A 12,140-nucleotide genomic window follows, 5' to 3' on the forward strand; every position below is an offset into this window, starting at 1 on the left:
AAGTGGCGTCCGGACCGGCCGCCCCGTCTCCAGACAAGTGGCGTCCGGACCGGCCGCCCCGTCTCCAGACAAGTGGCGTCCGGACCGGCCGCCCCGTCTCCAGACAAGTGGCGTCCGGACCGGCCGCCCCGTCTCCAGACAAGTGGCGTCCGGACCGGCCGCCCCGTCTCCAGACAAGTGGCGTCCGGACCGGCCGCCCCGTCTCCAGACAAGTGGCGTCCGGACCGGCCGCCCCGTCTCCAGACAAGTGGCGTCCGGACCGGCCGCCCCGTCTCCAGACAAGTGGCGTCCGGACCGGCCGCCCCGTCTCCAGACAAGTGGCGTCCGGACCGGCCGCCCCGTCTCCAGACAAGTGGCGTCCGGACCGGCCGCCCCGTCTCCAGACAAGTGGCGTCCGGACCGGCCGCCCCGTCTCCAGACAAGTGGCGTCCGGACCGGCCGCCCCGTCTCCAGACAAGTGGCGTCCGGACCGGCCGCCCCGTCTCCAGACAAGTGGCGTCCGGACCGGCCGCCCCGTCTCCAGACAAGTGGCGTCCGGACCGGCCGCCCCGTCTCCAGACAAGTGGCGTCCGGACCGGCCGCCCCGTCTCCAGACAAGTGGCGTCCGGACCGGCCGCCCCGTCTCCAGACAAGTGGCGTCCGGACCGGCCGCCCCGTCTCCAGACAAGTGGCGTCCGGACCGGCCGCCCCGTCTCCAGACAAGTGGCGTCCGGACCGGCCGCCCCGTCTCCAGATAACTGGTGTCCAGACCGGCCGCCAGTTCTCCTAACAAATTATGTCCAGACCTGAGGTCTCCTGTCCAGTATGATGCTAAATTCGGAGATCTGCGCCCGTTCCGGAAAATTGTGGTCTATGGAGCTCAGATTTGTGAAACTGCTCTTAAAACATACGTGGTGTATTCACAGAATATGTCATAAATGACTGAAAGGTGCAGGATCTGTACCTAGATTGAAAATGGGGGTCCCTAAACTACCACACACACTAACTGCTGAGGGAGCTGTCCCTGCCTGAATGTCAGAGAGGTGTCTCACTTGGTAAGTCGAGACCTTCATCTATCAGTCATTTACGTGACTAGTAACCCAATGGTTTACCGTTCTGTGTATACAACTCCTATACAGACATATGTATCTCTAGCTACAACTACAAACAAAACCCTATATATACACTCACGTAGTCCTGTTTTACACCCCAACCCCGGCTTATTGATAACATATAGCCGGGAGAAGAGGGTGGTAGTAACCATGCACTATCAGACTACACAGGGTTTGTTTGTAGTCTGTTACCATGGAGACACATGATCTGTATGGACAAAAAAATGCCATATTGCAAAGTTTTTTGATCTTTTATTTTAGATGCATCTGATAATAGCAGTCTTACCCTCTGCGACTCCCCTCTCTGTTCACAGGTTTTTCAGAGCAGCAGAGTCTGGAGAGTGACTGACAGCTAGTGCTGTTAAAAAAAGCGACAATGGCTAATATTTCCCCGGCTGCAGAAAAAAAAAAAAAAAAAAGCAGCAAGATCTGATGCACGGTCCACATCAACATCGGAATCAATCAACCAATTAAGCGCTCCTTACTGCCAATGAAGTCACTTCCCCCTCATGTTGCTTCATATCCAACATGCACAAAGTAGCTCGCTCATCCTACCGGTAAGATGTGCGAGCAGGATGCGTGTGCCCAGCGCTGGCTCGCGGGGGAAACCGACCGTGCAGAAGGAGCCTCGGTGAAGGAGGCGCGCTCTCCGCTCGCTACTTGATCATTATCTTTGGGAATCAGAATTTCTTTTGGAGAGGGGAAGGGTGAAGCCTCCATTTTCTGCCTGCACATCTACAGCAGATGGGACTTAGATGAAAAAAAAGAAGAAGAATGCAGCTGCTCTTCTCCTCCTACCAGTCACGTCTAATTGGCTTGTTTTGTTCTTACCTTTTCTGCTGCAAGACTTCGCTCAGGGTTTGCTGCTTGTCTTGAAGCAGCCAGCGGAGATACTTCATTTCGCGCTGGTGCTGGGCTGCCTTGCCTGCAAAGTCTTCCTCCTGCTCCGTCAGCTTGTGAGTGATGCCTTGCACGGTGCTTGCGGCTTTCTTCCTGTACACCTGTCAGCAGAGAATACGGTGATGAAGGATCCTTACTGGCAGGATGACTGCAACAACCCGGCGTCGTCAGTCGCTGATGCACCGTGATGTCTTGCTGACCCCTTAAGTCAGGTATGCCAGCCTTACGTAATCTTATACCCCCGCTCTATCCCCGATAATGCAGACGGTGCACTAATTTGGATCAAGCATTAATCGTATTCTGCTAGTAATGATGATGCACAGGCACAATGATGTTGGAGCGCATACACAATCCGCAGCTCTGTTTTATTAATGGCAGCAAGGCTTGCAAAATTTAACAGTTGGTTCACTAGTAGCGTGCATGCTACAAGTAGCCTTGCGAAAGAGTAAAGACATTATATATATATATTTTATTTTTTTGTATATATATATATTATATATTAGCTGAAGGGCCCGGCGCTGCCCGGGCATACTAACTAACTGTGGTTAGTTATAACTAATTATAATTATCCGCCATCCCATAGTCCCGTGCCCATATATCCATCATACATATCCTTCATCCCATAGTCCCGTGCCCATATACCCATCACACATCCTCCATCTCATAGTCCCGTGCCCATATACCCATCACACATCCTCCATCCCATAGTCCCGTGCCCATATACCCGTCATACATATCCTCCATCCCATAGTCCCGTGCCCATATACCCGTCATACATATCCTCCATCCCATAGTCCAGTACCCATATACCCATCACACATCCTCCATCCCATAGTCCCGTTGCCCATATACCCATCACACATATCCTCCATCTCATAGTCCCGTGCCCATATACCCGTCATACATATCCTCCATCCCATAGTCCCGTGCCCATATACCCGTCATACATATCCTCCATCCCATAGTCGAGTGCCCATATACCCATCACACATATCCACCATCCCATAGTTCCATGCCCATATACCCATCATACATATCCTCCATCCAATAGTCCAGTGCCCATATACCCATCACACATCCTCCATCCCATAGTCAACCATTATGACATCATAATGAGCGGCGGGGCTGGCAACCTATGATGACATCAGCGTCGCCATGGCAACTATTATGACATCATAATGAGGGGCGGGGCTTGATACACACACTTTTTCCCCCATTATGTAGACATGGGCAAAATTGTTTGGTGAATTGGAATGCGTGGGGTTAAAATTTCGCCTCACAACATAGCTTAGGAAACTCTCGGGGTGCAGACGTGTGACTGTGCCAAATTTTGTGGCTGTAGCTGCGACGGTGCGGATGCCTATCCCGGACATACATACACACACAATTGAGATATATATATATATATATATATATATATATATATATATATATATATATATATATATATATATATATATATATACATACATACATATATACATATACACACACATTCATCATTTGATTGCAATCCAAGAAAGCTGGGTGACAACCAACATGTGAACAAGAATGGCTCGGTGCATGAAAATGGACCTCCTAAATTGAGGAGGTAAAATCTTTTGCACCTGGCGCTCCGGCTTTTTTTTTTTTAATCAGTCCAGTACCGCTGGGCTAGTAGAAGCCATTAAGCGGTTGCTGGAAGTCTATGATATAAGGACCCTTTAAAAAGGTTCAGCCGTAAACATCAAGGAGTCAGCTCGGGGACTTGGCGCACTTCCTCCAATCCAGTCTGTAATGAAAATGGTTGTCTAATAAAACTAACAGTGTGCTGGATCACAGGCGCGCGGCACTCCTTGATTCAATTTTGCTCTGCAGGCTCAGCACCTGGGGGATCGGGGTCGTAAACAGCCAAAACGCTTGTGTGCAAGGCTCCGATTTAATACGATGACACCTCAGAGTATCAGGAGGGCGACGCTTCCACGAGTCTCAGGAGGGCGACGCTTCCACGAGTCTCAGGAGGGCGACGCTTCCACGAGTCTCAGGAGGGCGACGCTTCCACGAGTCTCAGGAGGGCGACGCTTCCACGAGTCTCAGGAGGGCGACGCTTCCACGAGTCTCAGGAGGGCGACGCTTCCACGAGTCTCAGGAGGGCGACGCTTCCACATCTGGTTATTTTGGGGTGTCCTAAGTTACTACACAGCACTAGGATGTAATTAGTAGGAGGCCAACCCAGGCGTTAGCCACAGATTCTGAAAAATGGGGCCCCGTTTTCCTTCTTAGTGGCGACTGCAGCCCCTCAACTGTGACATAAGACCCCGTGGGTAGCAAATATATTGCAAAGATGGAACTAACCCTTTAAAGGCTTTGAGCTCAGTTGCAATCAAGTTTTTCTAAAATGAAAAATCGAATAATTGAGCGAACAGTTTTGATTAAAAAAATCCCGTTTTGAGTCTGTAGCTACAAACCAGACAAGAACTTACAGAACTAAAAGGTATGACTGCAGGATCAGACTACATGGAGAATGTTTACAGTCTGTCAGTATGGAAACTCCTAGTCTGCATAGGTGCTGTAGATGCAAAAGGGAGTTTGTTTGCTTTTTTTGTCAAGTCTCATTGCTGCATTTTCTATTTTAGATGCAATTAAAAAAAAACAAAAAAAAAAACGATAGACATGGATGGAATCTTTTATGGAAAGTTTTAGAAAATTATATAACCAAAAACAATTTAAAAGGTCGATTTCACCCAACTGGTGATCTGAGTAAGGACCGCAAAACTCCAATTTATACTGGTCCCAGTTAACGAATGTTAACCTCAATTATAAGACCAGTGGCGTTGGCGTAACTTGAGGCTTGTGCACAATCTCCAACGGTCCCCCCAACTATCACAGGTCATTAATATTAAAGGCACAGACCTTTTGAGGGTCCTCCGTTAGAATGTGACTGCAACCCCTGCGCCCTCTTAAGTTACGCCCCTGTAGGAGACCACGGCACGGATTAATTAAAACCGAACCCCCATTGCTCGGTCACGATTTGCGGGACGCGGACTCTCGCGCATCCTGATGAGCTGATAGCGGCTTTATCAGACACGGATACTATTTAGCGATACCCGGCGCAGCTAATAGCAGTCTGTCATCGGAGGCGCATGTGAGAGTACAAATTACGCCGCTAATTCAGTCTCTCTTAAAGAACATTTGTCAGACAGCTAATGCATGCTCTCAATCTTCCCGCGTATTAATAATGGATGAATCATGGTCAAATATTATATCAGTGGAAATTAATATTAATGAATGTCTTTGCGATGCAATGCCCTTGACTGCTGTGAGCAGGATGGAGGGATGGGGGTCCCGTGAGGAGTCAAATAATAGATCTGTCAAGTCTCATAATTTACTGACTGACACCTCCATTCACAACAATGCTGTGGGGAAGCTGAAAACAATGAGGGATATAAAAAAAAAAAAAAAAAAACATAAAAAAGGTTCAAAATATAATAATAGTTTATACAAGAAATGGCTGCATATTACCAAGCAGGAGGCCGTCACGGGGCGAATGCTGCCACCAGCACGGGGTTGTAGCCAGGTTAGTTTGGGGGGTATTGGGGGTCTGTTCCTGTGAGTGTAAACTACCAGGCAATGTTTCTGCATCAGATGGCGGTATTATTTGGATGATGATTAGAAGTTATAGCAGCATATTTAATGGCCATTGTATGAGCAGTATATGGTAGTAATAAATGACTACAGTGTGGATTTATTCAGGCGCAGTATGGCAGTAATATTATATGGGCATTGAATAGCGGTACTGTGTGAATTTGCATTTAGGAACCATATGATAGCATTACATGATACTGTTTGTAAGTATTATTTGGGCACTGAACAGCAATATTGTATGACCACTATATGGCAATAATAAATGGATAGAATGTACAGTTATTTAGGGGCTGTAGGGCGGTATTGTTATTTGTGCACTGAAAAGCTGCACAGTGCGGGCTTGTACTGTGGGCACTGAATGGCGATATTGTATGGAGTTGTTTAGGCAGCGTATGGCAGCATTATTTGGGGACTGCATGGCGGTATGGGGTGGGCTTGTATTACTATTATTATTATGGGCATTATACGGTAGGAATCAATAGATTCTGTGTGGAGTTATTTATGCGCTGTATGGCGGTATTGATATTTGGGCTATGAACAGCTGCACTGTCTGGGCTTCTATTTGGGGCACTGAATGGCAATATTGTATGAGCATTATAAGATGAGTTTTTTAGGCACTGTATGGCGGTATTTGGGAACTACATGGCGGTATGGTGTGGGCTTGTATTCGGCACTTAATGGCATATATCTGTCTATAGTACAGTATGGGCGTTATACAGTAGGAATAAATGGATACCGTATGGAGTAATTTAGGCACTATATAGTAATATTAATTGGATTCTCTGTGGATTTATTTAGATGCTGGATGGCGGTATTATTTGGGCACAGAACTGCTGCACTATATGGGCACTTAATGCACATTATACAGAACTATTTTGCACTGTAAGGCAGTATTCAATATAAACATTTGTGTCAAAGACTTGCACAAATGCACTGAGTTATTATTGTCAGGACACATCGTCTTCTGACAATTACGGCCAATAGTCAGACTGCACAATACCAACATTTAGAAAAATGAAAGAATAAAATAAAAAAGTAAACATATCCGTGATTTTGAGTCTAATCGTTCAGTAGAATGAATCAGATTAACCTTTCTACTTCTGTGACGACTAATGTAAAATTCCATTTCGACCTTTCTTCTGCTGATCGCAGTGATTACTGCACCCCTACGCATCTGCAAGCGCGGCCGACTATAAGCCCGCCATACGCCCGCGCCCTGTGTATAGGCTTGCTGTGCATCTTCTATACATTATTCAGGATATTAATGTCAGGCAGCAGCAGGGGCCCGGGACGTCATCGCAGGCAGCGTGTCATTATTGTGACAGCAGTGAGGATTGTAAGTGACAGCCCGCGAGTGCCTCGCTGCCGTTATGTCTTCACCAGGGCGGAAGCCTTTTGCAGAAGAAAGAATCTATTCGCATGTGTTGGCAGAAAGTATATATTTTAAAAAAAAAAATTTATGAGGACTGCAACGCAATGCTAGGACTGGCATAAAAATACACGCAGTCACACTCAGGCCGGGAAAGCAGACGGCCAGTCTGAGCATAGTGTTACGATCCTCGTCCCAGCAATGGCAATGTTCAACACCAATAACTCGCGCATCATCCCCTCTGAGGTCAGCGGACCCTTCAAAAGTAAGGAACCTCTTCGTGGACAGATCAAGGCCTCTTGCCCCAATGTAACGGGGGCTAGAAGTAAACATACAAACTTTTTCTTCTTTTTTTTTTTTTTTTTTTTTTCTGAAAAAGCCGCAATGGGGTAGTTATTGACCCCATTATTGCTACGTCTTCCAAGATCAAAAAAAGGAACAAGAATTTAAAGGGGATTTTTAATTTAACAGTTTGACCAATACATTGCCTGTATTTGAATGTTGGAAACATAGCAAAACTGATTTTCTATTTATTTTTTTAGCTTTTCTGCAAGTGTAGAAGATGAGCGCGGAGGAGACGCTAACAGTGGACGAGCTGGAGTGTAAGATATGCTACCAGAAATTCAACACTCATAATCGTAGGCCCAAGATCCTAGACTGCCTTCACAGAGTCTGTGCCAGGTGCCTATCGAAGATCCTGAACATAGGAGGAGGCGCTCTGGGCATCAGCTGCCCTTTCTGTCGCAATGAGACTGAACTCCAGGGGGAGGAGGTGGTTGCACGCCTCCCGGATGACACCAATATCTTGTCTAAGCTGGCAGAGAAAACCATGTGCAAATCGGACAGCAATGAAGTGGTCTTGACGCCCAAAAACCTGGCGTCTTCGAGTCCTTCTCATGGATCTTCTAACTGCCTCGTCATCACGATTATGGAAGTGCAAAGGGAATCAAGCAGGACTCCGAGCCAAAACACCATCTCGGACTACTATGCAGACCACAGTCTCGACTCGGCCTCCATAAGTTCTCATGGCCAAATCGACCACGACCTGTTCTCCAAACTGTGCAACCATGTCCCCCGGATACTAGTCTGGCTCCTAGGCTTTTTTTACTTTGGTTCCTTACCCCTCGGGATCTATCTGCTCGTAATTCAGAAAGTGACGCTTGGGATTGTTTGCGTCAGCCTGGTGCCCTCTAGTTTAACCGTGTGTCTGGTCTACGGCTTTTGCCAATGCCTGTGCCAAGGAATGTGCGACTGCTCCTCGAGAAGTTGACGAATGTTGCTGGTGATCACCGAGAGACGTCCTCATCGCACCAGTAAAGCGGTAGACTTGGGTAATGGATTTGCTTGGTATGGCTCCCATGTTTTCCTATATAACGTGTATTATGAGATCTACTTGAAACGTGGATGTAAGTGAATCTACTGCACAGTAAAAGTCCAACATCTTGTCGCGTGGCTTGTGTTTGTTTCCATGTATCTCATACGAGAGGATCTCTGTAACCATCTTAGAGGTAAAGTATAATTTATGAGGACCATCCCCAGCAATGATTATGCAAGATACTAGCTGGTAATGTAAATCTGGAGGGTGATGTTACAATATACAGTCATGGCCGAAAGTGTTGGTGTCCTTGAAATTGTTCCAGAAAATAAACTATTTCTCCCAGACAATTATTGCAGTTACACACATTTTGTTATACACACACACACGTTTATTTCCTTTGTGTATATTGGAACAACACAAAAAAAAACAGAGAAAAAGAAAAAAAAAAAAGGAAAATTGGACATAATTTCACAAAAAACTTCAATAATGGAACAGATAAAATTATTGGCATCCTCCACTTATAATATTTGGTTGCACATCCTTTGTAATAAATAACTGCAATCAATCACTTCCTATGGCCATCCACAAGCTTCTTACGTTTCTCAGATGAAATTTTGGAGAACTCTTCTTTTGCAAACCACTCCCGGTCTCTCATATGTGAAGGCACCTTCTCCCAACAGAAATTTTACGATCTCTCTACAGGTGATCAATGGGATTTAGATCCGGACTCATTGCTGCCTCTTCAGAACGCTCCAGCACTTTGTTTCCATTCATTTCTTGGTGCTTCTTGAAGTATGTTTGGGGTCATTGTCCTGCTGGAAGACCCATGACCTAGGACACAAACCCAGCTTTCTGACACTGGGCACTCAATTGCCACCCAAAATCCTTTGGTAATCTTCAGATTTCATGATGCCTTGCACACAGTCAAGGCACCCATTGCCAGAGGCAGCAAAACAACCCGAAAATATCTTTGAACCTCCACCATATTTAACTGTAGGTACTGTGTTCTTTTAGTTATAGGCCTCATTTTGTTTTTGGTAAATAGTAGAATGATGTCCTTTACCAAAAAGCTCTGTCTTCATCTCATATGTCGACAAGACACTTTTCGAGAAGGATTTTGGCTTAGTCACATACATTTTGGCAAGCTGCAGTCTAGCTTTTTTATATCTCTGTCAGCAGTGGGGTCTGAATGGGTTTACTGCCATAACTTTAATTTCATTCATATGTCGACGGATAGTTTGCGCTGACACTGATGCACCTGAACCTCCAGACCAGCTAGAATTTCTTTGGAACATGATTGCAACCTATTTACCACCTGGCCTATCCTGTGTTGCAACCTTTCATCAATTTTTCTCAGCCATCCTTGTCCAGGATGTACGTTTTAGCAAACTGCAGTCTAACTTTTTTATGTCTCTGTGCCAGCAGTGGAGTCCTCCTGGGTCTTCTGCCATAGCGTTTCATTTAATTCAAATGTGGACCTATAGTTTGCGATGACACTGATGCACACTGAGCAAGGACAGCTTGAATTTCTTTCAAACTTGATTGGGACCGCTTATTCACCATCCTGCCCTGCAGCCTTCCATACATTTTCCTCTGCCATCCAAGGAGATTAGCTACAGTGCCATGGGTTGTAAACCTCTTGACTATATTGTGCACTGTGGACAAAGAAACATCAAGATCTCTGGAGATGAACTTGTAACCTTAATATTGTTCAACAATTTTGGTTCTCAAGTCCTCAGACAGTTCTCTTCTCCTCTTTCTGTTCTCCATGCTTAGTGTGGTACACACAGTCACACAATGCAAAGATTGAGTCAACCTCTCCCCTTTTTATTTGGTTTCAGGTGTGATTTTCATATTGCCCACACCTGTTACTTGCCTTAGGTGAGTTTGAATGAGCATTACATGCTTGAAACAAAGATGTTTACCCAAAATTTTGGAAAAGTGCCATCAATTTTGTTAGGCACATTTTTGGGGTTTTGTGTGAAATTATGTCCAAATTGCCTTTTCATCTCAGATTTTTTTGTGTTGTTACAATAGACACACAAAAATAAACATGTGTATAACAAAACTTGTGTAATTGCAATAATTTGCTGGGAAAAATACTTCACTTTCTGAAACAATTTCAAGGCTGCCAACACATTAGGTCATGACTGTACAAACATCAGATACCTCCAGTGATATAAAACTTTTCCCTTTACAGGTCACCTTTTATAATCATGCATATACTGTTTTACTCTGAAACATGATGAAATAATTATACTAATTACATGGTAAGGCCAACTGGAGCAGCCATGGACAGTTGAAACCAGAGGCTAGTAGATGTTGCAGTGTATTAAAATAATTACCTATCTGCTGTTCCCTCTGCAAAATCAAGTGATTGCTTTTTAAACAAATCACAATACCACAGCCGCTATTGGTGCTGCAGTCTTCGGAAGAGCTGCAGCTGCTCCATTTGGCCTTACCCTAAGAAAAAAAAATACCGGTAATCTGTTTAGTTTTTATTGACTTTTGCATAGTGGCCGTTTTCAGATACTGCAGCGCGACTTCTGCTGCACTGAATGTGATCTGAGCTGCAGTACCTGAAACGGCCATTACACAGTGTGTGGAGCTGTTTTGTGCTGGCTCTGTACACCATGTACATCTGGGGGTTGCAAACAGTGGATGGGTAGGTCATTAATATCCCAGGCTTAGATAACCAAGTTGAAAAGTCAACAAAAAAACGCTACAAAATACTATGTGTGAATTCAGGCTAATGAGTCAAATCAGGATCTACAAGCAGATTTGCCCCTTTCATCACAAAGCGTAGGTTTTCAATGATGTAATTAGGTTCAGGGCTCTTAAAGCAGGACAAAAAACAACAACAATGAACTAGCAAAATCTACCAAAGCTGCATCCATGAGAGATAACTTCATTGTAGACAATAGTTAATCGTGAACCAGTGGAGGAATAATTGTACCGTCCTCAATGGCAGCGGGCAGCGGTCTACGCCAGTCTCAGGTACTTCACTGCCCACTACAACAGATTCTGTTGAAAGGAAGACGTCCAGGTGCCCACACTGACCAAATGCAGGACAAATGGATTTGCCCCACTCATTCTCTATGGACGAGCAAGAACAACGCTCAGCTATTTCTAACAGTACTTTTTCTTTTTAGCAGGTTCTCCGATCCATTCGGCAAGGCTGCAGATCCGCAAGCTTTGGATCACTGAGGGTCCCAAGTAGTCAATCCCCGACAAAGCCCATTTTTCCTGGGTGCGGTAAGTGTGGGCACCTGCACGTCTTCCTTTCATAAGAGCAAAGAAAAAAGCCTGTTTCTGCTGGATTCGGCGGTCAGTGTAGGCACCTGGACGTCTTATTTTCATCAGAGCAAAGTGAAAAGCCCATTTCTCCTGAATTCAGTCAGTGTGGGCACCTGGATGTCTTTCTTTCATCAGAACCTTTTGTAGAGGGCAGTGAAGTACCAGAGACTGGCGCTGATCACTGCCTGCTACAAAAGGTTCTGATGAAGACGCGTCCAGGTGCCCACCCTGACTGAAACCAGAAGAAATGGGCTTTTCTCTTTGCTCTGATGAAAAGAAGACGTCCAGGTGCCCACACTAACAGAATTCAGGAGAAACAGACTTTTGTCTTGTGAAAGGAAGATGTCCAGGTGCCCACACTGACCAAATCCAGGAGAAACACACTTTTCCCTTTGCTCTGGCCATTAGTGACTGTATCATTGGTAATTAAAAGGAAACTTATTTAATGCTTAATTTTGGTCTAAAGGTTTAGTCCCAAGAAGACAAGTTATCCCCTTATCCATAGCAATTGCACTTGTTAATTGCCAGGGAGGTTGACTAT

General features: G+C 45.4%; 2 protein-coding genes across 4 annotated transcripts in view; one reads left to right on the forward strand and one right to left on the reverse strand.

Moving 5' to 3' along the window:
• The window catches only part of LOC141073566 (E3 ubiquitin-protein ligase RNF182-like), a 44,184-nt gene extending 35,748 nt beyond the window's left edge, over positions 1-8,436 (forward strand). The window contains exons 1-2 of one of the 2 annotated variants that reach the window (XM_073560851.1): positions 2,086-2,203; positions 7,527-8,436. In XM_073560851.1, the coding sequence (XP_073416952.1) occupies positions 7,547-8,254 (708 nt within the window). In that variant the 5' untranslated portion in view covers positions 2,086-2,203; positions 7,527-7,546 and the 3' untranslated portion in view covers positions 8,255-8,436. Of the gene's footprint in view, positions 1-2,085; positions 2,204-7,526 lie in introns of those variants that run through there. The other variant, XM_073560853.1, reaches the window with a different exon arrangement.
• CEP89 (centrosomal protein 89) overlaps positions 1-12,140 on the reverse strand; it is a 96,373-nt gene that overhangs the window by 13,829 nt on the left and 70,404 nt on the right. For both annotated transcript variants that reach the window (XM_073560845.1, XM_073560844.1), the window contains exon 17: positions 1,923-2,092. In XM_073560845.1, the coding sequence (XP_073416946.1) occupies positions 1,923-2,092 (170 nt within the window). The remainder of the gene's footprint in view (positions 1-1,922; positions 2,093-12,140) is intronic.

Source organism: Dendrobates tinctorius, unplaced genomic scaffold, assembly GCF_039654945.1.
Source record: "Dendrobates tinctorius isolate UK_male_01 unplaced genomic scaffold, ASM3965494v1 ptg000307l, whole genome shotgun sequence".
NCBI classification, from domain to species: Eukaryota; Metazoa; Chordata; class Amphibia; order Anura; family Dendrobatidae; genus Dendrobates; species Dendrobates tinctorius.